The 26,622-nt window shown below is 40.9% G+C and overlaps 1 protein-coding gene across 2 annotated transcripts; it reads left to right on the forward strand.

Moving 5' to 3' along the window:
- Positions 1–4: 4 nt before the first annotated feature.
- tigara (TP53 induced glycolysis regulatory phosphatase a) lies at positions 5–25,204 on the forward strand. Of its 2 annotated transcripts, none has more exons than XM_042108888.1 (6): positions 5–145; positions 15,045–15,082; positions 15,197–15,318; positions 15,439–15,516; positions 15,714–15,824; positions 24,783–25,204. In XM_042108888.1, the coding sequence occupies exons 1-6, from the start codon at positions 114–116 to the stop codon at positions 25,110–25,112; spliced, it is 711 nt and encodes a 236-aa protein (XP_041964822.1). In that variant the 5' UTR covers positions 5–113; the 3' UTR covers positions 25,113–25,204. The 2 variants fall into 2 exon arrangements, with proteins under 2 accessions (XP_041964822.1, XP_041964821.1); XM_042108887.1 differs by lacking the exon at positions 5–145 and adding an exon at positions 8,515–8,580.
- Positions 25,205–26,622: the final 1,418 nt, after the last annotated feature.

A 26,622-nucleotide genomic window follows, 5' to 3' on the forward strand; every position in this document is an offset into this window, starting at 1 on the left:
AAATCGGAGACTGCCTCAGGCTGCTAAATTTGTCTCATGCAGGTTGCTGATCTCAGTTTATTTTGAAGACACTGTGAAATTGTGGACTCTGACAAGAGGAACTCCAATAGGCTATGATACCTTGTATTCTAACAATAGTGCGACAGTAAGTAACATCAGTTTTGATAATTTAACCATAACGTCAATATGCCTAATGTGCTGCATGTGTAGGCTATAACCAACCCCTTAAGGCTGATATATGTTTCTGCGTCGACTCCACGCAATGGCCGCTGCCTCGACGCACACCGGCATGCCATGAAACTTTCGAAGTTCTGCGTCGCCTAGTGTCTGCGTCGCTCACCACCGAAACGGTAGTCCGAATGGCAAACCCCATACTGCCGTGCTGAAATATTAATCTTATTGGTTTCCCCTTTTCTTGCTTTGATTTTCTAAAGTATCGAGAAATAGAATAGAGTACCGAAGCCATGACGTAGCGTTGGCAAGGCAGCAATTTCACTGGATCTAAACAAATCAATCTACCATTAGAAATCACCATAGCTCAAGTCAAGTCAAGTCAGTTTTATTTTTAAACTAATTTAACATGCACATAGTGCAACCCAGAGCCATATAAATGCATGCGGTTAAAATCTTTAAATTCACGGACGTGTTTTGGCTTTATTTTTTTTGGCAAAAAACGTCGCTCTTAACAGCCGCCAGTCTTTGAGAAGACGTGAAATATCCACTGGAATTTTGTTTCTTTCTATTACACGTGTTATGTGGCTAAGCTGCTGCCTAGCAGGTAAAACACGTTTAAATGGATATATTTGTTTTTATTAGCTAGAAATGATGCCACATGTTTACATTCAATGCTATTTATGCCACTTCGAAAGTTTGTTTAGATCCAGGGCAGGTTGCACCAACGTGGTTTAACTTTTAAACTGGATTAAATCATGGGTTAATGACTATATGTTGCACCAACCTTAAACCTAGTTTAAATTGAGTTTAAATTAAACTCTGGTTAAATTTAAATCCCAGTTAATCCTAGATTAATTTTCCACTTAAACCTAGATTAAATCCAAGTCTGTTGCACCAGTAATTTTAAACCCAGGATAAAGCTGGACTAGCAGTTTAATTTAAATCACCCCTGGAGGAGGTTTAAGTTAAAAGTTTTCAGTGGTACCAGGGATGTAGTGGAGGCTAAACGCAATTAAACACAGTTTATCCACCTCCTGATAGTTTATGGACCAAATGCAAGTTTTACAATTCCAAAATCACACTGCATTATCCACCTTCACAATAGTACACTCATCAACTCTCACTGAGACATTTAATACCATTGAACCATCATCAAACAGGCCCTGAATGTCTTTTTTAAACTTTTAATTCCATGTCACGGCACACCTTGATCATGGAATTCATAGTTTACCCACCTATTTTATTTTATCACTAAACCCCTGGTACCGAGTGGTAGGCTACTGACAAGATGGATTTTTGACAACAGCCATCTGTGCACTACTGGAGGGAGGGGAGATAGGTGGATACTGGGTGACAGTGGCTATGCAGGTCGCACATACCTGACATGAGGATGAGGAGGTGGAAGATATGCCTAAAAATGCTGCAAATTCCAATGGAAATGCTTTAAGAACATTGATTAACTTTAAGCCTATATGACAAATTACTCATCTAAACAAGGAGAAACTCATGGGACTTCTATTCTAAAATGCAATATTTATTAGAAATTAAAATATATTAATGGAAAAACAGTAAACAAACAAATATGTGATATGGTTACATCATTTCATTAAGGAGAGCCTCAAGGGAGTCCTGGGGTGGTTGGCTCATTTTTGCTTTTGATAAGTTCAAACTTCCTTGTGTAATAGCATTTTCAATGTCCAAAAGAAACCGCTCCTTCTTCTCAATTCGCTTATTTTGTGGTGGGTAGAGAGCTTTTTGATGCTTCTCAGAAGGTCTAACAATACTGTCACCTATTAAAAACACAAACCCACAATGGTATTCTCATTAGATCAGTTGCTGTTCTAGCACATCATTCACAACACTTCTACTTGTCATTTGTTTTGCATCATCACAACAAATGCTAAGAAAATGTCCAGTGCCGACTATAACAATCATATAAATGACAGCTACATCCACTCATCCAGTTGTGAGTAAAGTGAATGCAGAGATTCAACACTGCATAGGCTGCAGAACTTAGGGTATATGCACAAGTTATACATTGGGTACTTATGCGATATTTATTTTTTTGTTTTTGCAGAATATCAATCAATGAATCAATATAATTTCTAGTTTAGTGTATAAAGTGAGTGGGATGTGTACATTGCAACTACAGGATTGGATATATAGCTCTTAGAAAATACCAGCTAGCCTAGCTAAGGTGGTGTGATAAGAATGTCATAGTTGGCATGAAGTTCAATTTAACTACAATGCTCAAATCCGAGCTTGACTCATTCTTACAGACACAAATTCTGGAAACATATGAGAGACACTACAGGAGGTAATAGCCTTGCAGTTTTTTGTTGTTGTTATGACCAAGGACATGGGCTAACGTTAGCTTCTTGTTCATGGCCTAGCATAATAATGCCAACTTAGACTAGCTAGCCAACACACCACCGACTTTCTTGCTGATTAACTTAACCTACGTTAACAAAATACTATCGTCATATAACACCGGTGTTCCGTTTGCAGACGATCAACATTAGCCAAGTGTGTATGGTGCAGTAAAATAAGTGTCAGGAGGCATGTAGCCTCAAGGGCTACCGTAACAAGTTAGCTAAGCTGATGGCAGCTAGTCGGGCTTTCGTGCCTTCATGGTGCTAACTTCACTATATATTATCATTAGTCAGCAACATTCATGCCAAGACTAATCCATTATAACGTCAAGAAAAATCCATTTGCGGAAATTGCATGCAGGGCTACATTTCGATGCAACAATTTTAAGGTAAACGACTTACTGTGCAAAGCTCCCGTTTTCGAAGTGCAGATTCTCTGCTAGTGCTAACGTTAACGTTAGACTCTTCACTCCCGCCAGATTTTGCTGGTAGACTTGCATGCACTGATGGCACAGCTCCATTTGCCAGCCTAACCCACTCTCTTCGTCGAAATCCCATGCGAAATTCCATAAGATCTCCTTGGTTGTAGCTGTCGGGAGTGAAGTGTTTTTCACATACCACCGTGTGTCTTGTCACCGAGGAGGCAGCGAAATTGCTCCTCTTTGCCTGGACAAAACGTACCCAAGCACGGAAATCTTTGTGTTTCTTGTTTGGAAATCGATGGACCCGATGGCCAGACGAGTTGAAGTTGTTGCATCCAAAACAAACACAAGAATTCACCATTGTGACAACTCAAACCTACTCAACTAACAATAACGACAAGCTCTCTTTTCTCTTACCACCTCTCAGACTACGTAAACCCACAATGAGAACTAGGGTAGCAGCGCCAATGTTTGCCTGTCCTTACGTCATATGACGCGTTCCCCGGGAAAAGGGCGGTTTCTGGTAGCCTAGCTTAGAATAGGCACACTTTCTTCATATTTTCTGCCTGTGGGTGTTGTAAAACATATGTATTGTTATGTATGTCTTTTTAAATTGACATTTTCATACAGGATTCTGTATAAATTAAGTTATACAATTAACTTGAAAGTTGCTCTTTAAGTTAACGTTAGCGTAGCAACTTACTGAAGTCTGTCGTATCTAGTTCGCCTTCATCGTCGTGTTGAGAAGGGGAGCAATCTGATCCAAACAACATTCAGATCGTTTCAACCACTACGCCTCCTCCGTCTCTGAGGTCGTGCTGTCAGTTTTTTGTCTTCAATTATTTCCCCAAACGAGCCAAAAGGAAAAAAATCCTCTGCCTTGCCATGATAACTGTAATGCATGTTAGGCGACCTTTACCGTTAAACATTTATGGCACTGTGGTCACAGTGATCCAATGTAACGGCTACCGTCTATTGAAAAGTATCGAAAGTGATATGGGTACATGGTTTACAGCGATTGGTTTACAGATAGGCTATAATTTTGGTCCATTTGGGGCCATTTAACATTGTGATTTGTTTACATCTTGTCAGAATCCATCATGGCGGACAATGAGTATAAATTAATCTTTTGTTAATCTTTGTTTAAACTGGATTAACTAATCCAGGGTTAAAATTAAGATGTGCAACGAGTCTCTGGTTAATTTAAACCCCTATTTAAACCTAGATTTACTAAACCTAGTTTAGGCCTAAACTAGGATTAATTTAAACCATGTTGGTGCAACCCGCCCCCAGTGATTCTGCCGTCATGGAAACGCTACGTCACACTTCGGGACTCTATTCTAGACACAGTAAATTCCAATGACCTAGTTACTGTAACCAGAAAATAAGTCTGAGGTTATTTGCGAGGTGTCTGCCAGTCAGTTTATGTTATGTTAGCAAGCAAACGTCACCAAATCTGCCCACAAAGTAAGCTAGGCCTACTGCTTGCTGGCGAAGTGTTAATTTCAAAAAGTTAATGACAGATAGACACGTTATAAACTGATAACCCCGTCATTCTACACCGGTTATCAGGACGAGTTGATCAATCATAGTACTGCGGTCTGCGTCGTCTCGACGCGAGGTTACACATTTTTGAAGGTGCACGTCGAGCTAGTCCGGTTGACAGCCCATAGAGCCCCATTGTGGTCCCGGAAATGTTGATTAGTAGCCTACACCAAAGTTTTATGATGGAAAAATATATAGTGGGTTCCCAGCATGCAGAAACTGCCGGATGCTAATTTGCATATGTTGGGCAATTTGTGTGATTGAGCTATTATGGAGCTGCTTGGCCAAATGATACAATGTTAGCATGTTTTGGGGGGTTACTTGGGATGCTGAATCCATTTCTGACATTTAAACATTTGAAATGGGCATTTTACAATTTGCTATTGATCTGGGCAGATTTAAATTCATTTCCAAATTAATTTGGATGTAATTTACGTACCTGCACTTTCAAGAGAGTTAAAAGTACATCGGTGTAAATGTTGAGACATTATTTGTTCAAATATCTTTGTCTTTATTTGTAATTTTTTGCTGCAAAACAGTGTCATGGACCTTTGATAGTTGCTTCTGTAATCTACGCTATTCGTACCCGGAACACTGCTCCACATACTGAGAGCATGCTAGCCAGCAAGTTAAAAGCATGGATGGATGCCTTAGAAAGGGTAACAAGTCAGTGATTGTCCAGCAGCTCGGACTTCTAATCACCTATCCCCACCCACCAGATGTTATTGTGGATGCATCCCAGCTCATCTGCCATGTGGTTTGGCCATCGTCAGGGACTGTGGTAGATCTTGCAGCCAGCATGGGATGCCGACTTAATTTTTACAGCACCAAAACTTTTGTGATCTTTGACAGGTATTCTCATGTCTCTGCTAAAGATCACGAGAGACAGAGAAGAGCAGGAGGCATGGAAAACGTGCCCATCTACAGGTGCTGTTTTGGAAAGCAGCAGATCATCCTGATTAATCAGCTTAATGAGAGTAAAAACGTGACCCAAACCAGGTTTAAATAGTGATTTTGAATCTTGAAAATGTCAGATATGGACTCAGCATCTCCAGTAACCCCTAAAAATATACTAACATTGTCCAATTTGGCCAGGCAGCTCCTATAATATGATCAATATAGGTGGTTATGCTAATTTATGCTAATTAGCTGAATTACACAAATCGCCCTAACAGATGCAAATTAGCATGCTGGGGACCCATACTATATACTTCTATCAAAAAACTTTGGTGCACTCAACATTTCCGGGTTCACCTTTCTGTCAACTGGATTATACGGCGGAGGGCTCCGACTCGGAGAGGGGTACGCGGCGACGCAGAGGGGTCTGCGGGGGTACGCCGTCGATTTGACACAGAAGCCTTAATAACTGTTGCTTAAAAAGGTGTGTTCTGTACTTGGCCTATTTCAATTGTCAAAACTGCAGTTTTCTGAGTAGGGCCTGCAGAACTGCAGTTTTGGAGGAATTATTTGCAGTTCATAGGAAGTGCAATATTGCACTAGGCTAGGCCTACTGTAGGCCTCCTTTAGGTCTACTGCAGAAATGCAATGTTTTGGGCAAGAAAATATTATTGTAGGCCAATAACTGCAGTTATTTTAACAGCTATGAAGTGTCTGTGAGTAGAGGAATTGAGCCTTTAAATAGCGCAGCATATTAGCAGACAGAGTTTCAGTAGCCTGTCTGAACAGGTGTGTGTGCTGGGCTACAGATCACCCATGCGAATTAGGCCAAGTGACAACTTAAATGTCAATAAATTATTTCCCAAAACTCTTTGCATCTAATGGCTCAATGCCTCATCAAACTTAGCAGGGCCTAAGTCAAATAAGAAATTAGGCTATTAGCCTACGTAGAGGGGCCGATGGGGAAGAACTGGCGATTCGCACCAAGCTAGCAAAGATGGACCACTTGATTTTAATTTCAGCAACAGGTAGGCCTACATACTAGCCATACGTACACCCTACGACAGAGTATTAGGGCCACACGAAGAAAAAAAAATATTTTTGCCATGACAAGATTAAACTCGACATGTTGACTTTAAAGTAGACATGTCGACATTAAACTCGAAATTTCGAGAATATCATGTCAACTTTAATCTCGACGTGTCAACATTAAATTCTAAATTTAGAAAAGAAAGTTGACATATCATGTAACAGGCTATCCATCAAAACTAGTTTTGAGAGAGAACAACCGCTCCAAGTAGCTGCCACTGAATCCTGACAGTCAGTCTTAGGCTACGTCTACAAGAAACCAACGGGTGTATTTTCTCTTACAGCTTTCACACCTTTAAAGGTGCCATGTGTAAGAATTGAGGTAAAAATATATATGAATTGATTTTTTGGCGGACATTACACATGGCACCTTTAACAAACTGTTTTAACCATGTTTTGTCATCTACACAAATTAAATGTGAAGCCTCTGCACGGCCTGCTGCCATCGACTGGTCAGGCATATGCACTACAGCACTTTCACCTCTGTGTGTGCACGCAAGTTTTTTCTTTACCGGTATAGTTAAAGGTGCCATGTGTAAGAATTGAGGTAAAAATATCCTAAAAATTAGCTGCACGCATCAAAAGAATGAGAAGAAATTAGGGCGATGATGTCATTTAAAAAATGACAAGGTATAGTGCTGCAGGGATATCAACCTGAATTAGCATGCTAAATTACTAGCCACAGCCCGTCAGGTGTCATAATGCCAGTTTCGGCCATGGGAGGCGGTATGCGGGCAACATAACCACCAGCCAAACTGCAATACACGTGTCTCGGTTGTTACTGTAGGGTAGACCAACTCACTTTCTGGAGGTATACTGCCCCCATCTTTTATGGAATGTGGAGTATGAATTGATTTTTTGGTGGACATTACACATGGCACCTTTAAAGGGAGTCTACACTGAGATAACTTAACTATTTTGCTCCAGAGACAAACCTGAGAAGCGGGAGACAAAAGCAATAATCTCATTTTTATATCACTGTGTTCTCATTATTGTCTAGGAGAAACAATTGAGAAAGAGAGGAGCTCTCATTTTAACATTTTCTTTCCTCTGGGTTGTGTACATAAATCATGATAGGGGAAAGAAAAAAATATTTTAATATGATAAACAAATGGTTTGGTTTGTTCTGACAAGCAGCATGTCAGGTAGAGTGCGGTGGCTGAGTTGAGGGGTGGGGCTACTGTATGTCATCATAAAATTGCCGGCTGTGCCGTCTCATGTCGTCTACTACACGGCAAAAGTTAGCCGGATGTTTAAAAAAATCCCACTTCGGAACTCCTAAAATGCCGGCGTCGTGTACACGCAAGGCCTAACCGATAACATAAATTCACCGGTTTAAAAAAAAAAACAGCGTTGTGTAGACGGGCCTTCAGACTCAATCAGTTGCCCGACGACTCCTCAAAATGCCTTGTGTAGCCTAGATGATTTGGTGAAATTGTAGGCCTACTTCAGAATCGGGTTTAGCAACAACTAGCCTATACTAACTAGTTTTGAATGTCGAGAATAAGGACGAAATGTCGAGATTAAAGTTGACATGATATTTCAACTTTATTCTCGAAATTACTCCAGGTTGGGTTGTACCAGGCATTTCTTAGGCTACAGATAGCTGGTCATTGCTCTGTCTTACTGAAAGATGTCTTCAAGTTCAAAACATTGAACTGCTTTCAGTGAAGTGCGCTCGTGAGTTGAGCACCTTCTGTCAATACTAGATGCTTTTGCTCACACTGAAACCAGTGGCAGTCCTAGCTTGTATAATGCCTTGAAATATTTTTGGAGGCAATTCGTGGTGTGATTGACTTCAGACTAGCTGTTCTCCGCTCTCCCGCTCAGTAAGCTAACAAATACTCTGATGCAGGGTTCCCACGGGTCATGGAATTACTGGAATATCATGGAATTTTATAGTCTATTCCACACATGAAGTCATGGAATATCAGGGAATTGTATTGTAACAGTTTAACATTTACTTGCCAACATTAATACAAATATATTTCCATGCAGAATTGGTGTAGGCTATGACGGAGTAAAGCACATCACTGCAGCATGCGTCTCCATGGCTTGGGGAGAAGGATTCCTCATTCCTAGTAGGCAATCTCAAATAGGAGAATATAATCTTTGCTCACACACTGTTAGGAACTGTAGTGTGATTACTGAATTTAGAATTACACAGGCAGTGTTACACAGTGTTACACAGGCAGTGTTTCCCACAGAATTGGATTCAATTTGTGTGTGTGTGGGGGTGGGGGGTATTAAGATCGTCTTGGTAGTGTATAGGTCTAATTCATAACGTTTTCTACATAGTTAAAATAAAGGTTCGTACTTCTCCTTGGGACAAGCACTTTTGAATTTTGGAAAACACTTTTCCATTTACATCAGGATTTTGTAAACATTCAGTGTCAAGAGTCAATAAAATGAGCCCTTCAACGACATTGACAAGCAGCTGTAAGTAAGCATGCTAAAGTAAGCAAGCTGTAAGTAAGCATGCTGTAAGTAAGCATGCTAAAGTAAGCAAGCTGTAAGTAAGCATGCTAAATTCAACATCCAAACAGTATTCTAACGTTAGCTTTGAGATACTGCTTGATTGCATAACTTAACTTAGTTTAGTCTCTTCAATGTAGCCTACTATGTTGTGTTAAGACCTTAGCAGAGTTAACTTCAATGCAGCAGTTTTGAACAAATTTGCTCAGCATGGTCACGATGCTAAGCGGATTTAATAGCAATTTAGCCAGACGTCTTCTATGCAATGCTTCTATGTGGCAACAACAATCCTTCAACAATCGTGAATACTTTGTTAAATGCACATGCAGAGGAGGGGCAGCAGGCTACGAGAGAGAGCGGGGCGTGGTAAGGAAAGGCTGCGTGCGTAAAAAGCGCAGCTCAATGGCAACGTAAGGATTTGATCTTATATTTAATTTAAATTAAATTAAACATAGAATATTAATCTGTGGTCGATTTTGATTTCACGGCGCCCCGCCACAGATTAGTCAATGTATGGGAAACACTGACAGGCCTACTCATTACTGACGAATGTAATGTGATTAAAGTTACTTTAAGGAATACACTGTGATTACAGTAAATTACTGTAAGGAATTACACCCCAACTCTGATAGCTAAACATAGAGACATATAAAGATATTAGGGTATAAGAACATATAAGATATAAAACTTGGTGGAGCGTCATCCTGCAATGTCCGGAACCAACAGGGTGCATGGTCATCTAAGCGTTTCCATTTTTAATTTTATCGGATGGAATGCATAAATGGACTCGCATTTCTTTTTAGCCATCGTGAATGTCCTCACATGGTTTAGTGTACTTGCTTTAAACTATCATTTTGTGTGTGGACAAAACCTGAGGAGGCTGCGGTCCTTCAATGTCTGCAGTAAGCTCCTCAGGATGTTTTACCAGTCTGTTGTTGCCAGCGTCCTCTTCTATGCTGTGGTATGCTGGGGAGGAAGCACAAAGAAGAAGGATGCTGGGCGACTAGACAGGCTAGTAAGGAAAGCTGGCTCTGTCGTGGGAGCCGAACTGGAGTGCATCACTTCAATATCAGATAAAAGGACCCTGAGCAAACTGATCAACATCTTGGACAATGAATGTCATTCACTCCACAGCACTATTATAAAGCAAAAGAGCTTGATCAGCTGGAGACTTCGCTCACTGCCATGCACAACTGAAAGGCTGAGGAAGTCATTTGTCCCCAGGGCCATTGAACTGTTCAATGCTTCACTTAAGGGAAGAGGAGAGATAGACTTCTCTGCATAGTCTGTCTGCCTCTCCACCCTCTCCATGTTTGAGTACTGACTGTCCACTAATACTGTACTGTTTTACTGCTACACTGTTTTTCATGCTATATTAGCACACATGACCAATGGCTTCTGCTACAATACTGAATGGCTGTAACCCTATTACCTCAACCTATTCTTGCACTGACATAGTTTTTATATTACCTTGTCTACATTATACATTACTCTCTTACTTGTCCATATTATTTATGCTGGTCTCTAGACCATATTCTTGCACTGTTGGACTACTATTGGACTACTTTTTGCACCTTCAACATGACATTCACTTTCTTGAGCACTTTAGCATGCACACAGAACTACAGGCCAGTCCCGGCCCTGTCACTGCAAGCGTCTCATGCTTGATCATCCTCAAGCACACTGTGGATTTTTTAAATTTAATTTATATAGTATATTTAGTTTTGTTAGTTTTTCTTATTTTCTACTGTCTCTATTGTACAGTGGAGTTTTATTATATGTGTAACCCCTTCTTAACGGGTGTGTGCACAGGCACTATTACAATACATAAACAATTAATTAAATGGCGCAAACAGGATCCTGAAGGTCTCAGCGGTGGAATGGTGAGCTGGCTGAGATTCCTGAATACCAGTAGGCTAACAATTACAGACAATAAATTCAATTGAATAGCGCGGTGCCTCCACTGTAAAAATACTACACTTACCGTATAGCTCGTGTATAGTGTATTGCTACAGAATTTAAATAATCAATGTGAAAATAATAAGACTAGTGGTGAAGGTAGTTAAATGAATTGCCAATACACCCAAAGTATAATGAAATATAATAATCAAATATTTATTTAATAATAATTAGCCACGTAATAAAAGTGACAATGTCAGCGAGCGAACAATTCACTCAAGGGGAACCGAACGTTAAAGATGAACTGAACTGAAAGAATCAACATTGATAATGTGTTGATTATGACAATTAAAAATAAATGACACTAAAAAAAATAATTAAAAAAATCAATACTTAGCCTTTTTTAAGCAACACCAAAATTGCGTTTGTTAGTATTAGAACGCTGCCAGTTTCAATGACGTCACTGGCATGGTAGGACCTGAGAAGTTCTATAGGCAACAGCTGCAGCATATTATGTATACACGAAAATTAGTAATTTTAATGGCATGGGTTACAAATTTGAGCCTGTGAGGGACAGGCCTGTAGTGTCTTGACTACCACTAGATGGGTTTCAGGCTCCAGCTCAACCTTCAGTAGGATCATTTGGGTGAAAATGACTGTGTGGGCGCTGCCGGAGCATGGACACTGGAATCTATCTGTTGCAAAGCAGTGGCGAAACGTAGGGAAAATGTTCAAGGAAGCCAAAGTGACGGGAAAAATATGTTTATTTATGTATGTGTTTATTTCGGGGGTATACATTTTGTGCAATGTACAACAGAGATACATTTTGTGCGGCACAACATAGGCTACTGTAGACCTAGCCTACAGGTCATGTAGAAAACTGGACGAGGGGCGCTTGAGACAGCAACACGCACGCTGTCTCTCTGTCTCCCTCCATCCCTCACACACACACACATTGCCTACTGTACATCCTCCACACAACTGCATACTCACTCACCACCACTACATTATGCCTATGCGAAGGCTATACGGTGCAAATATAACACGCATTGTCACGTCAATGTAGGCTAACGCAGTATGAACTACTGGCACTCGTAACAGCAACTCACACGGGCTCTCTCTCTCGAAACTGTTAAAAACTTCGTTACCCCAAGTTAACCCCAGATACATGGAGGATACACGAGTTTGCCGTTTATTTTAGGCTAACGTTAGTGAAGAGTTTGCAGATTTTTACCTTGTGGATGTTGATACTGCACGAGTCTCTTGGATAGCAGCACTGCGAGTTAAACTCCCTCATCAACAATCTGCCCTGAGACGGTGAACAACTGGCTTCAGGGTGAGTAGAAAGGGACATTGGATTCTGTTTACAGACCCGCAGTGGTTTAGTTACCAGCTAGTAAAAGCATTATTATCGATCTGTGATATCGTCGGAGTCATGGTTTATACTCTCTATGGTCGCTATGGAGTGCTAGCTTGTGGAGTTTGACATAAGAGTGTTTCCAAGGTGTTAGCTGCTAGCCCTTTCCTAGGTTGGATCGTATGGTAGCCTATCTAACACTGGACCTCATCTGAGGCTACTTCGAGATATTATTCCAAAGTGGACAGATAGGCTACTGCACTTAAAACTTTAAACGATTGAACGAACCTTCCCGGACTTTGTAATTGCGACCAGTGACTGCATTGGGTGAACGAAGCCGAAGTTGAAACTTAGACTCCATGGCACATAGACTGTGGGCTCGCCCTTCTATGAATTGAAAAAGACTACAAGCTGCCCACCGAGTTTGCGATAAAGTAAGCAAGAAAAGGGTTTTTAAGTCAGGATATGGCAAGTCAATGGCATTTATTCGTCCAAAGTTACAGACCAGTTTCCATAGTGCACATCTTATCAATAGTTTGAATGTCATGTGTGTTTCTGCTCATTGACAAAATAGCGTTCAGTATGATTCATGCCCAATTAATTTCCCCTGTTAAAGTGTTCGCCTTTGTTTCACTAGTTTGGTTTCATTTTGTATGAGATTTTGTGATGTAGGCTAGCCTATGATAAATGGCTTATGGCCAATATGTAACTCAGCTAGGCCTAATGTTAGTTTCCTCAGCCATACAGCTAGCCTCAGACTCATTATCTGCTATGGCTGCTAGTGCTAGTGCAGAGTAGCTTACCATGCCAGTGACGTAGCCGATTGTTGAAATCCAACATGGCGGCGCCCGTGTAACAACAACACCACTTTCAACGTACAATTTTATCCCTTTTAATAAATTCAGCCATTTTAATCATTGTACCAATGAGAAGAAATAAAATACATCTGTTATATCACGTTTACTTCAAATTCCAGTTCAGTTCATCTTTAACGTTCAGACAGTAAGGCTAAATACACTGTTAGCTTAAGCTAAACAGTTCCCAGTGTGAAAGACAGACAACAATACAATATACATATCATTCAATCACAACAATATACAAATCACAAAATAGTATCATATATCATATGATGCAATAACCCAACCCAAGCGCTGGCCGTTGGAGCTCGTTGGTGCACTGAAGCGAAGTCAGCTCTATGAGCTGAAGGCAGGGTAGCGACCGCTACAATGCCCATCCGACTCGCCGGTCGCTCGTGGCGAAGACCGAGTGTGTGTGTGTGTGTCAGTGTAAGTGTACTCACGAACGAACAGTTTCACTCCACTCAGCCAAACCGACGACCGTTGTCCAGGCGCAGACGGGAGGCAAGCAGCTGCCTTGAGCTAGCCAACGTAGCAGCGACACCAGCAGTAGCAGGGCGGTTGATCCTCCGGTGGGCTCAGCACCGGCGGAGAAGCAGTCGTCCTCGGGGAGGTGTAGCTCCGGTGGGCCCAGCACCGGAGGTAACAGTCGTCCTTCAGAGGGTCGGGTAGCTCCGGTGGGTCCAGCACCGGAGGTATAAACGAGTTCGTCTCTGAAGGAAAACTGCAACAAGAGCTAGAGTAGCTAGTAGCTAACGACCTGTAGCACTAGCAAAACAGTAAGCTCAAGTTGAACAACAACCCGATGAGAGACACGAAGTCAGTCCACTCCAAACCGATCACAATGAACGTGACCCACTCGCACATTTCACCGTTCGTGGGCCGGGGTACATAAAAGCACCGCTAAGTCGCCACCGAACAGCACTGACAGGCGGAGCAGGAGAAACAGTGACCTCTCTTCACTCCGGGCAGACTGGAACTCCTGAGCCTTCTCCTCTCTGAGGAGATGGAACCTTCACATTACCCGCGATTTCGCGGGTATAAACAAATAACAAATAATCATTGGCGGAGTATAAATTTCAAATAAAAGCAAAACAGACAAAGACATTTGATTGGTTCACACACAGAATGTAGTAAATCACAGTAGTAAGTAAGTTACAAAGCATTCTGGTACATGGAGTAAATACAGTACAGGTTATTAAATTGTCAGCTTTTACAGGTATATACTTATATTTACCCTTTCTGCTGTAAGTGCATGTTGTGTGTGATGTCTATTGCTACTGAGACCTTGAATTTCCCCTTGGGGATCAATAAAGTATCTATCTATCTATCTATCTATCTATCTATCTAAAACAAGGCAAGGACGTCTTTGGCTCTGGGAGATAATCTTAAAGGTCAGGTATTTTTGGCGACTGTAGAGCTCCCCCTAGAGTCAAAATATATTTATATTTTACTTTGCCGTTGTAAATAGCCTACTTCTCGTGGCTTGTTCCCCCTGTACACAATGAAAATGCTTTTGTTGTGGATGCGAAGGATTAACAATAGGCAAAAGAGCATCAAAGCTCCAAAGAGCTACTGCCAAGGTAATGTTTCACGATTCTTGCGAGATGTGATCGGGCTGCTATTCTTGAAGTTGCATGGCTGGTTCTCGTTAGCGACTCACTACGGCTGTGGTGTGTACTGTATGTCTATGCTAGACAAGCGTTTCCCCTATTACAAGTTCGTTTACTATGAAATTGGCTTCATAAAGGTTATATTAAGGTGAAAATCTTGCATAGTATACCTTTAAATCTTTCACTTCTGACATAGACTATAGACCAAACAACTAATTGTTTAATTGAGAAAATAACAGATGAATCTAGGGTAATTGTTAGTTGCAGCCTTAATGGATGGAACAGCTCTAATGAACAGACCATTTTTATGAACATTATGTACATCTGACTTCTTATTTAACCAGTGGTGAAACACAGTATAACAGAGATGGGATGCTACAAGGTATGTGTGACTCTGTTCTAATTATTATGTTGTTACATAATTGTTAATTACATTGTCAGTAGTCTGCAGTGGGGATATGTCATAAAACCTGATTCATTTGCTTTCCTGTTTTAGGGCAGAGTATAGACTCACCACTTTCTGAGATAGGAGAGAGACAGGCAGAAGCTGCTGGAATCTACCTCAGAGATGTCAAATTCACCAATGCATTTGTGAGTGATATGCAACGAGCACGCCAGGTGAGATATGGGAGGTAGACATATGTTGGGAATTCAGAGTGAATTTCTCAAAAAGAAGCTGATCAACTGCTGTGTCAGTGTGTGATAAACCAAATGTGTTATTAAATGTGTTTGTTGCAGACGGCGGAAATTATTTTGAAAAACAATAACAATTCCGCGGGCGTACAGCTCATGACTGACCCTCTATTAAAAGAGAGAGTAAGTAGCAGAGAGATGTGAGAGGTGGAAATGTACCATTACTTCCAATAAGATATATGCACTTAATTCACATTCTTTGGTATGCTGTCTGTTGTATTTGTTGTGCTCATCGAATGTGTCCTGTAACCAGTGAAATTTACTCATATGCTCATGAAGTACATTTTTGCCAAATCTCTCATTAGTGAAATTTTCCTCAGAGTTTTGGCATTGTGGAGGGGCAACCTATGGATGTCATGAGGAGTATGGCAAAAGCAGCAGGACAGTTAGTTCCTGATTTCACTCCTCCACAGGGGGAAACAGTGGAGCAGGTAAGACCATAGTAAGAGTATTATTGGTTATGATGATTATGCTGATATCCGCATGACCAAAACTGCATGTCTGGCATAGTGCCACCATCTGGCGACAGAAAGAATGGCTTGGTCTTGGCTGTACCATTCCTAGATGGTTCATCAGATTTATTTCAGGTTAGGTGTACATAAACTCATGAGTGTCCTGCACCACAACTACATGTGAATTGCCGGCTGTAGCCGGCTAACATAAACTCTGATACATTTTATTTGTAAGCGCCTTTCAAGTCACCCAAGGACACTGTACAATTAAAAGGTTCATGGACGTTATACATTACATACAGACAGAAATTACAAACACAGAGGACACTGTACAATTCAAAGTTCAGGACGCTATACACTACATACAAACAGAGGCACAGACACAAAGGACACTGCACACCAGAGAACAAGAATACACAGACACAGGGCATGGTGGTGTAGCAGATAGTCACAGGGGGTTGAGTTGCTCTTTATGAGATTGGTTACTTAGGCCACAGGCTATTCAAATGAATGAATGAAAAGGCAAAAGTATAATCAAATAGATTTTATTTCTCTGTCTTTTTCATGTTAATGATGAATATGAATTATATATATGTAATAAGCAAAACACAGAAAACAAACACACAATCAGTACTTTACTGTCACAAAAGTACTTAACCAAAGCCAAGGCATGCTTCTAGTGCCTCCCCTAGCCTGCGTGTCATTTCTCCTCACACACACATTATTATCTGTCGTGCCATAAACGAAGCAAGACATGGCTGCTAGTTTAAGTGATGCTGTGACTGCACAACAGCAACACATAATAATAGTCTAATATCAAGTTGATTTTCTCACTTATATTTCTCAAGTTCGTGATGTGAACCTACTGTACCTAGGCTATGGGATTTCATTCATTTAGGCTTATAGTGCGGCAGATTAGTGAAACAATCGTTCACTTTGTGATACAAGCATCAAACTTGGCACGAATATTCTTTGGGACCCACTTTATCCAAAAAGCACATTAGCCATGCAAAAAATCCAATATGGCCACCATTTTTCAAGATGGCCACCATTGAAAGCCATTATACTTGGTTTTTGACTTGGGATTGGATAATCACATTTTGATGATGTTGATATCTAAATATAGGTAAAAGGGTCTGGACTTTCCAATTCTACAATAAAATGTCAAAGATTGTGTTAAATTGGGAAGATAGACGCAATTAATGGGGAAAATAGCACATTTTAGTACTAATCTTAGCATAATTAAATATTTTTTTGTTAATAAAACATATGTTGGTTAGGTTACTTCAGCAGGGGGGCTAAGTAAATGCATGTTCTTTTTTCCGTTTAATATATCATTTCAATACAATAGTGCAGATTGACAGGAAATTAGCAGGAAAGAGAGACAGGGCTGGATTGGGAAAACTGAACTTCAGCAGGGGCAGGGGTCCCAGTAACGTCTAGTGACGCCTCTGCTCTGTAGCTAGCCATATCAGAATGTCTGCATTACAAATGAATTTAATCATTGCATTTGCAAGCACACAACAGAGTACACTCAAGACTAATGTGGTAGCATTTACATCCTCCCAGACATTCAATCTTGACACATTTAGTCAATTGTTGACAGCTCTCAGCATCCACACTTCTTGCCAAATATTACCTTCTTTCCTCCAACCCCAGTTGGCAGGACTCTCCATATTCATTTGAAATATACTTGCCTGGCCCCAGATACAGTCAAGTCTTGTTTCATCAACTCCATCAGCAGTTGCTATTGCTTTGCAGCATTGCTATGACAAACTTCAAGTGTGCAGAGATCCACAACATCCGTTACTGGTGGGTATTGACTGAGCTTCTCAAAGACATTAGACACTTCAGGGCACACTTCTCAGGATTGCCAGGCAGTCCATTTGCCTCTACCACGAAAGGCTAACACAACATCACAACCAATGAGGCCATGGACAAAAAGCATGCCATCTGACAGACTTACCTTGACCAAATTCAATCCACAGCTCCTCTAAGCCTGCATCCCATAGAGTCCCAAAACACTGAGTGCAATAGCAAGAATATCCGTGTCTTAGGCCTTAATCAACACAAATGTCTTCTGTTGTGCATGTAACGAATGCCAGCTAGCTTAGTTGTATGTGTGGAACGTTGGTAAAACTCACTCCCCGACGCCTCAACAGTGCTGCTGGCATGCGAGCTAGTAGCCTGGGCTTTTAGCTCAATTGTCAGCACGCTCGACTCCCAATCCGAGGTGCTGCTGTTCGCGGGTTCGAGTCCGGGTGTGTGCAGGGCTGAATCGCGCAGGTTCAACACAACACAGGTTACAGGCAACTGCATGAAGGGCATGCAGAAAGATTCTAGTGTCAGCCTCTTCATGGTTGAAAGGACTTAGGCCTTCCAGGCTGTCAGGTTTATACACAGAACATTTTCTTCTTTGGTCACAATCACCGCATTGTCTGGACACCAAGTCACAATTAGGTAAGCTAGAAACCCAAAAAGTTCAGTCTTGTTGTCATTGTTTTGCAGGAAGCTTTTCCAGTTAGGTGGTACTTTGGTTTTGTCAGACACGTCTGACGCCCTTGCCTCATTTTGATCGTGTTTCAGCCTTCAGACTGGAATTGCAGTAGACGTCAAATATGATGTCTGTCCTAGCATACTTTGATAGGCATCTTTGGAATAACCTCTTAAACAGCATATTCTTTAAATGTCACTGATGCCTTTGGAGACAATGAATAAACAAGAGAAGACTCATCCTTTGTCTGGAGGAGAAATAAGAGTTTCCAGAATGTTGACAAGCTTCGACCCATGTGGAGTTTTCCGGAGTCGCTCAATGATGCAGGGAAAGACTGGTTTTCATGCTTAAAGAATTTGCTTCTTATGGTCACCTGTACCTGAGTCTGACTCTTGGCGAAAGAAGTCAGTGTTGTTCTTTTTAATTGGTTTGTAGAAGGAAGCTTAATCACCCAAACCATTGAAAAAGTCTTTGAAAGAAACCTAACCTTTCTCAAGATGAGGGCCAACAAGCTCAGTGGCACTAGGGTGTGCAATGGCTTTTGACTCTAGCGTGAGAAGATCTCTGGACTCCTCCTAAAAAGGGTTGCCCAGGTCCTTCATCACCCCAAACAACTTCTGGACCTTGTCTGTGAAGGATTTCTGAGACTGGTTAGTCTGTTCATGGTGTCGGATATCTTCACTAGCTACTTTGGCCTGAGATGCAGACTCATACTGAGAAACCAAATTACTAAACTCTGGTCAATACCATCCATCGCATTAGGGCTGATGGGTTCTCAGTTATTCCAATGGCACCACCATCACCTTTGACAATTGCATTGGCCTGTTCATGGGCTTGGTCAAAAGCCAATCCGGAAAACTCTTTGTTGGTCTTGTGAACGAAACGGAAGTTCCCTTGCTGAAATTCATTGGCCAACTGAGGATGTCTTTGTTGTAAGGAGACCATGTCTCTAAGGTGTATGGAAAGCCATCTGGCATAGTTGACATTATTGTTTGCAAAGAAGCAGGGGATGAGTGCAGACAATGATTGATGAATACAAAGTGAAGTTTGCTTCTCTGAAAAACCTGATCAAAGAGAACATCACCATTTGCATTGACATCACAAGCTCCCATAATTCAAACTGTGGACTCTTCATCTGCCTCTTCTCACACCAGTCTTCCCAAGAAGTATGGCCTTGATCGATATTCAAGAGTGAGCTTCGATAGATGATTTTCGAGTACAGTCCAACTATTTCTGGCCGCCATCTTGGAAACTAGCCTGGAAATAGATTTCTTTCTTTGCACCATTTATTTTGCCATGTTAAAATACATAAATTAATGCCTAGATCATGTAAATACGCCCAGCCATTAAAGTTCTACAGCAAAAACGTTTTTTTCTTACATTTGATGTGTTGGATTTTCAGGTGGCTAATGTGCTTTCCTCAAAAAGTAGGTTCTAGTGACTATTCATGCCAATTTTGGTGCTTGTATCACAAAGTGAACGATTGTCCTGGAATATGGACTTAACCTGCCGCACTATCACTGTTGGGTTTAATGTCAGAAATAGGCTATGCAACCTTGGCAAACATTTACATCTGGAGAGAGCTCCTTGCTAACTATCCCGCTAGCCCAAGTCTGTCTTTGGTATAGTGCTCACTAAAATCATAAATGAACATTGCAAGACACTTATCTCTTCTATGATCCCAAAAAGATTTTCTTTGACTTGTTCGTTTTTTGAACATTTATTTTATCTAATGACACAGAAAGCATGACATATTGCATCCACTTATTCTTATTATGCACTATATGCAACTATTTTTCACTAGCCTACAACTGTGAGACTGAAGGCTAATTACCCTCACATATTTCTTGAAGCGGCACTCAATTACACACATCAGCAATGCGCACTCAATTAGACCTACACACCACATTAAAGATATGCTTAAATGTAATAGTTTTAAAATCAATATGAAGTATCCAAATGACTAAATATTTTTAGCTACTAGTAATTATGCAGATTATAAAATACTAAACATTATTAACAAAATATAGGCTACAATTTTATATGAATTCCAAAATATATGAAATAGAAACATGACATAAGCTATCATTTTCTATGTGTGTGTGTGTGGACAGTCGAGTAGAATCTAGGATGGCCACTGGTGTGAATGATCACACTATATTCAATATTACTGATGACGACAAGGTGGTGGGGGCCCCCAAATCAAATCAAATTTTTAAAGTATCGAAAAAGTATCGTAATCGCAATTCTTTACTTGGTATCGGTATCAAAACAATAATTTTGGTATCGTGACAACACTATTTCAATCCAAGCATAAATCACACTATTAAGAAACACTCACACATCACACCACTAGTCAGAGGCAGAGTCCTACCAGGCTACGCAGAACCCGTAGATGGAAGGGATAGCAGGTAAGTGGCAGTAAGGCACAATGAATGGACAAAAGAAAAAAAATACAAACAAACAGACAAACCACGGGTGGCCCTCTCACAGCCTCAACTATATATGCATACCGGTATATAAAAAAAAACAAATACTAAAAAACAAATAACTCAAGGGAAAAAGTGGTCAGACACTAAACCGTGTGCCTTTACTCTCTAATAAAAAGAGAAACACATTAGTTCACTGCTTCATATGTGCGTTGCACATCAGAAATACAAGAGGGATATTCGCTAGTTAGTCAGTTACTCACTCAGTAGACTAGATATTTCAAAACAAAAGACAATCAAACCATGTACCTTTAAAAGCAATGGGTTATCAACAGCCAACAGGCAGGGCGTGCGAGAGAAGCAACGGGTTAACAGCAACATGGGGCATTAATTGGTGTTACATACCTGCAGACTTTCTCACGTTGGAAAGGGAACCTTATAAATGCTGACAAATCAACCCTTCACCTCCTCTGTATTAATGCTATAAAAGTCGTAAGATGATTCCAATAATTCAGTGGAAATGCATGGATTCCAGTTGCTGCCACTAAATTATTTTTGGAATCTGATCACTTATCATACCTGTTCATTCGTACTCGTCGCTCGACTTATCGTGACTAAATTCAAGATGGCGGCGAACTGTAAACTTTCTGAAGGTACTGTCTGTATAAATCTTCTTGTAAATAAACTACCAGTGCTTTTCCAAAGTTCTCAATGTCTCGTTTTAAATGTCAGGGCTCTCAGAAGTCTACCAATGAATTGTGGAGCTACTTTGAGCCTCGTAAATGGTGTAAAACAGTGATTTATTTGAATGGCTAGGCCGATGCCCGAGGCACCCCCATCGAAAACCTGTTGGTAGCATCGGCTAACAAGCGCCAGATTTCGGAGTGCAGGGGACAAGCCAAGATGAGCTATGAGAAAAAAGTTCACACTCTGCATGTGTCAACATACTTTAGGTCAATATCACACCGAACTTCTCCTTTAAGGCAGCGGTCCCCAACCACCGGGCCGTAGCCTACGACATGAGTTTAAAAAAATGCATGCAAACTAAACTCTATTTAATTCGCAATAATGTCACGTTTTTACATGGCATAGGCCTATATGCAGTTGTTTGATTGCACGCATGTTTGCATTTTGCAAGGTCTTATTTCTTACGTCTGTCTGTCCCGCCTTTAACACTTTACATATTGCCTTCAGCGCTGCGCAGCCTCAAGTCAGCTCACTTCACTTGATCAGTTCTTGGCGAATGGTAGTGTCACACAAAGTTAGCTAAACTGCTAGAATGAGCAACAAAAAACAAGCATCTTTAGCAGGTCACTGGTCAGAGTGTTCGAGAGCCGCTGCAGAGATTTCTAACAGAAAAAAAGTCACCGCTGCACATTTTAGTGATGAGGACTGGGTGCCAAAACTCGCTTACCTGTGTGGCATATTCAGGTTGCTTAATTACCTCAACCTGTCACTCCAGGGGAGAATGACAACTGTCTTTAAACTGGCAGATAAAGTCACTGCATTTAAAGCCAAGCTTGATTTGTGGGGACGAATGGGGACGGGGTGTATTTGATATGTTCCAAACAGTAGTGGGGGTTTTGGGAGAGACTGAGGCAGGGCCCTTTCTCTCGCAGCTGGTGCGCGATCACCTTGTTGCGCTTTCAAATGAGTTTGAGCATTACTTCCCATCCTCCAAAGATCCACGGCAAACCAATGAGTGGGTCTGCAACCCATTTGTCAATATCCCGAATAGTCATAACTTGTCAGCGCAGGAGGAAGAGCAGTTGATCGAAATTGCAAATGACGGTGGTCTTAAGAGTGTGTATGAGGAAACCTCTCTGGCGGGTTTTTGGATCAAAACCAAAGCAGAATATCCCGAGATAGCCGTAAAAGCGCTGAAAACGTTGCTACCATTTCCCACCACGTATCTATGCGAGGCCGGGTTTTCTGCAATGACTGCAACTAAGACCAAATTGCGCAATCGACTGGACATTTCAAACACACTGAAGGTGTCACTGTCTTCCATCACCCCCTGATGGAACCTTCTTGTTGCAGGGAAACAAGCACAGGGCTCCCACTGATTATATTCGTAATGCACGTTTAGTTCCATTTGTTCCCATATTTTGTTAAGTATGTTCACACTTGATAGATGTAGCTTCAAGTTGTTCAATGTTCAACTATTTCATAGTTCATATTGTTCAATTTTCACTTCTTCAAGTTCACGTTTTTCACATTTTTAAGAGTTCGTTACCTTCACTGTTAACTGGAGCTAGTTCTTCTCAAGTAATGCATGCACAACACATTTGAAACATGGAACCCCCGACCCCCCCCGGTCCGTGAAAAAAAATGGGAATCAAACCGGTCCATGGTACATAAAAGGTTGGGGACCCCTGCTTTAAGGGATTAACATATATTACAAAAGACAAATTAGATTTGCGGAAGTAGGAACAATATATGGGGTGGACCCCACCTGTCGGCCAGCTTTCTGCGTCCACACTCACCCTTGTTCACCATCAAGACCCAGTCACCTTCAACAATGACATTCCCCTTCATCTTTCTGTTGTACAAGTCTGCTTGGCATTCCTGGCTAGTGAAAGCGTTGGATTGAGCAGTACCCAAAGCCTCCCTGAGATCTTGTCTCATCTTAGCAACATATTGATCATAGTCTACGATGTCACAATCAGCACTCTGAAATATAATGTCAACTGCCAGACGTGGTACTCCTTACATCAAATAAAAGGGTGCGTACCTCGTTGACTCATGTGCAGTGCAATTGTAGGAGGGAGGGTTCTGATCAAACTGCCCAAGGTTCGGTTGAACCGTTCAAAGTTCCTATTTCCTGTTTGATGGTATGCTGTGATTCTAGACTTCTTTACAACAGCAATTTGTAACAGCTCTTGAATCAGTTCACTTTCAAAATTAGCACCCTGGTTCGAGTGAATGAAAATGGTCAGTGACCATTAAAACATCCACAGTCTTCCTGGTGTCCTCCGCGGACCAAAAGTCAATACAGATTGAGCGGGCTTGTGGTTTTAATGCGAGAAGCTGTCCCTTCTGGCTCAGCAGTCTCACTGACTACACATCGCTTACAGATTTTCAGATACTCATGGATGTCCTGTTTCATATCAGCCCAAAAGAACCTCTTTCTTGCCAGATACAATGTTCTGTACTGCTCCTGATGGCCTGTTCCATCATGGAGGCCCTGCAGCTTGTGCTTAACCCTTTGCAGACGGAGCCAAACATTCAATTTCTTCATACTCGATGCCCTTATTGCACAAAAAGGCTTATTGTGTGGTTATGCTACATGACAGAGATACAATATACCCACCATTGTAATCAAGAGACATAGCCCTTTGAAATTGTATAAAATATCATTAATATGTTTGAGGAGAACACACATCATTTTTTTAAATATCTTAGGACTTACCTGACTGAATACTCTACCCAACTCCTGGTACAGCCAATTCAAACTTTTCTCATCTGTTGTTCCTCGTTGGTGGAACACGCTACCAGTTCCTACTGTACTAGAGCAGGGACATACCTCTCCATCTTCAAAAAACTCCTGAAGACCAAGCTCTTCAGAGAGTATCTCCTCTCGTAGCACTACTTACAACTAGCCTTGCTAATTCTAGCACTTATCACCTGACTAGAACTGACACCTTACTGTATAAAAAACAACACTCACTGATGCACTTGTTCTTATTGTACTCTATCTTCAAATTGTTTTAAATTGTTCTAGAATTGTTGGGAGAGTTGTTTTAAAAAGCTGTCTATTGTGTTGTAAGTCGCTATTGTGTTGTAAGCCGCTAACTCCTCTGGCTACAGTTAAGTTTTGGTTTGGTACTGACATGTTTGAAGGGATTGCATGATAACCATGCTTTGTGATACTGTCACAGTAGCGATTTACTAGAGTATGGAATGCTCTAAGATCATGTTTAGCCTGTCCACCCATACTTATATGCAGCTGTAGTGCCAATAAAAGCAGAATAGAACATTGATTCACACTGTCTTTTTTTTTTTTTTTTGCAGGTTAAGTTACGCTTTGCAGAATTTCTAGGGAGCATGTTGCAGCAGCTCATGGATGAACACAGACATCAGGACAGCACCCAGAGCATGCCTGTCCATGTCCTGGTGATCACACATGGTGCCTACATGAGAGTGGTGGTGCGATATATGGTTGAAGATTTGCATTGCAGTTTTCACTCTGGAGTAGATAAGTCACATATCTACTCAGCCTGTCCAAACACAGGTATAATGCGATTTATTTTCAACATGAAATGTAATGAATCCTCAACTCCTTCTGACCTACAGTGTCTCTTTGTCAACCAATCCGACCATATCACAATAGAATTACAGTAAAGGAGATGATGAAACTGGGAGACAGAGACCATGTTTATGAATTAAATTTGTTATTCTCCATGTTTACGTATTAAATTGTTATTCTCCCGAAATCACTGTTATTTCTTTTGCATATTTTATATGTATGTTAATTATATATATCTATTTCCAGATATATATTACAGACAATGATACTTTAAGAGTGCACAATTCCAATACAATGTGTCAATTTCAGTGAATTCTGAATGTTCTCTAAGCTATCTGTTCAGCCTGTGGTCAAATGGACTCTGGTGTTCCTACATTCCTAGCTCTACAAATGGGGGGGGGGGGACGCTGGAGCCAAAAATACAGTAGTTAGTCAATCAACAGGCTGCTTCTTTAGAATCAGAGACGAGTTTATTGGCCTACAACACAAGGAATGTAATATAACACTTCTTCTGACATTTATGGTAGATTGTCATACATGAGCAGTGTGCAATTGAACACGGGAACATTTTGGGAAATTAACTTATTTGCTGTCTCCCCTAGAGTTAGATAAGATGATACATACCCTTCTTGCCTCTGTGTGCATAGCACCCAGAACAGTAACTCAGTAACTCAGTCTGACTCACCCACCGTCAGCCTAGCTTTGCTTAGTTCATTGACGTGGTTGGAACTAGCCTATAGCTCCAAAAAGTGACAAAAGAACTCCAACATTTTCATATTTATATGTGGTGACGTGTATCGAAACCGAAATCAGAACTCATCCACAAACCTGTCACGATGTGAGAAGGCAGAATCGTGACACCCCCCTTCCAGTGTTTACTGCAGTGCTTTGCAGCTAATGGCCACCTTACAAACAACGTTGACAAGATTTGGGAAAGATTCTTGAAAGATTGTAGTCTTTTAACTAATTGCCCCCATTCAAGCTTTACTCAAAAGACTCCAATATTTCAAGAATCTTTCCCAAATCTTGTCAAAGTTGTTTGGTGTAAGGAGGCCATTAGGCGGCGTGCCTAAGCAAATGTCTCCCGCCTTAACTACCGGTCCGTTGTCTAAAAATAAATAAATAAATTATAATTTCATAGCTTTCATTGTAGACCAAACAATATAGAAGTAGCCAACCTTAAACCCCCTCTTCTCTCTCTCTCTCTCTCTCTCTCTCTCTCTCTCTCAATGGACACGCCCCTCATTATGCACATTTAATCCAAATAAAACATTAACAATCGTGAAAGCAAGGACGCATAGAAAACGACTAGCTAAATTGTTAAATCCAATTAGCATCATTAGCACACTGTGCACATTTGTTTAAAACTCTTGCATTCAAGTTGACTGGAGTCATTTTGATATCAGGAATTTTAGTTGTTAGCAGTTCAACATTTACTTGCCAACATAGATTAAATAGGCCTACAAATATTTCCACAGAGAACTGGTGTATATCTGGTTATTAGCTTTACTGCTTGCTTGAGTAGTCCAACTTTGTTTATTCAATGCCCATTTACAGTATTCATCTCCCGCTCTACAAAAGTAAAAGATTCTTGAACGCTACGCG

This window comes from Alosa sapidissima, chromosome 11, assembly GCF_018492685.1.
Source record: "Alosa sapidissima isolate fAloSap1 chromosome 11, fAloSap1.pri, whole genome shotgun sequence".
Classification (NCBI taxonomy): domain Eukaryota; kingdom Metazoa; phylum Chordata; class Actinopteri; order Clupeiformes; family Clupeidae; genus Alosa; species Alosa sapidissima.

Bases quoted from the DNA above. Each gene is read 5' to 3' on its own strand.
- tigara (XM_042108887.1), top strand. From the start codon at position 8,540: ATGCGTCTCCATGGCTTGGGGAGAAGGATTCCTCATTCCTA. The intron at 15,083-15,196 runs GTATGTGTGACT...TTCCTGTTTTAG, and splicing joins CAGAGATGGGATGCTACAAG to GGCAGAGTATAGACTCACCA. The intron at 15,517-15,713 runs GTAAGTAGCAGA...AATTTTCCTCAG, and splicing joins ACCCTCTATTAAAAGAGAGA to AGTTTTGGCATTGTGGAGGG.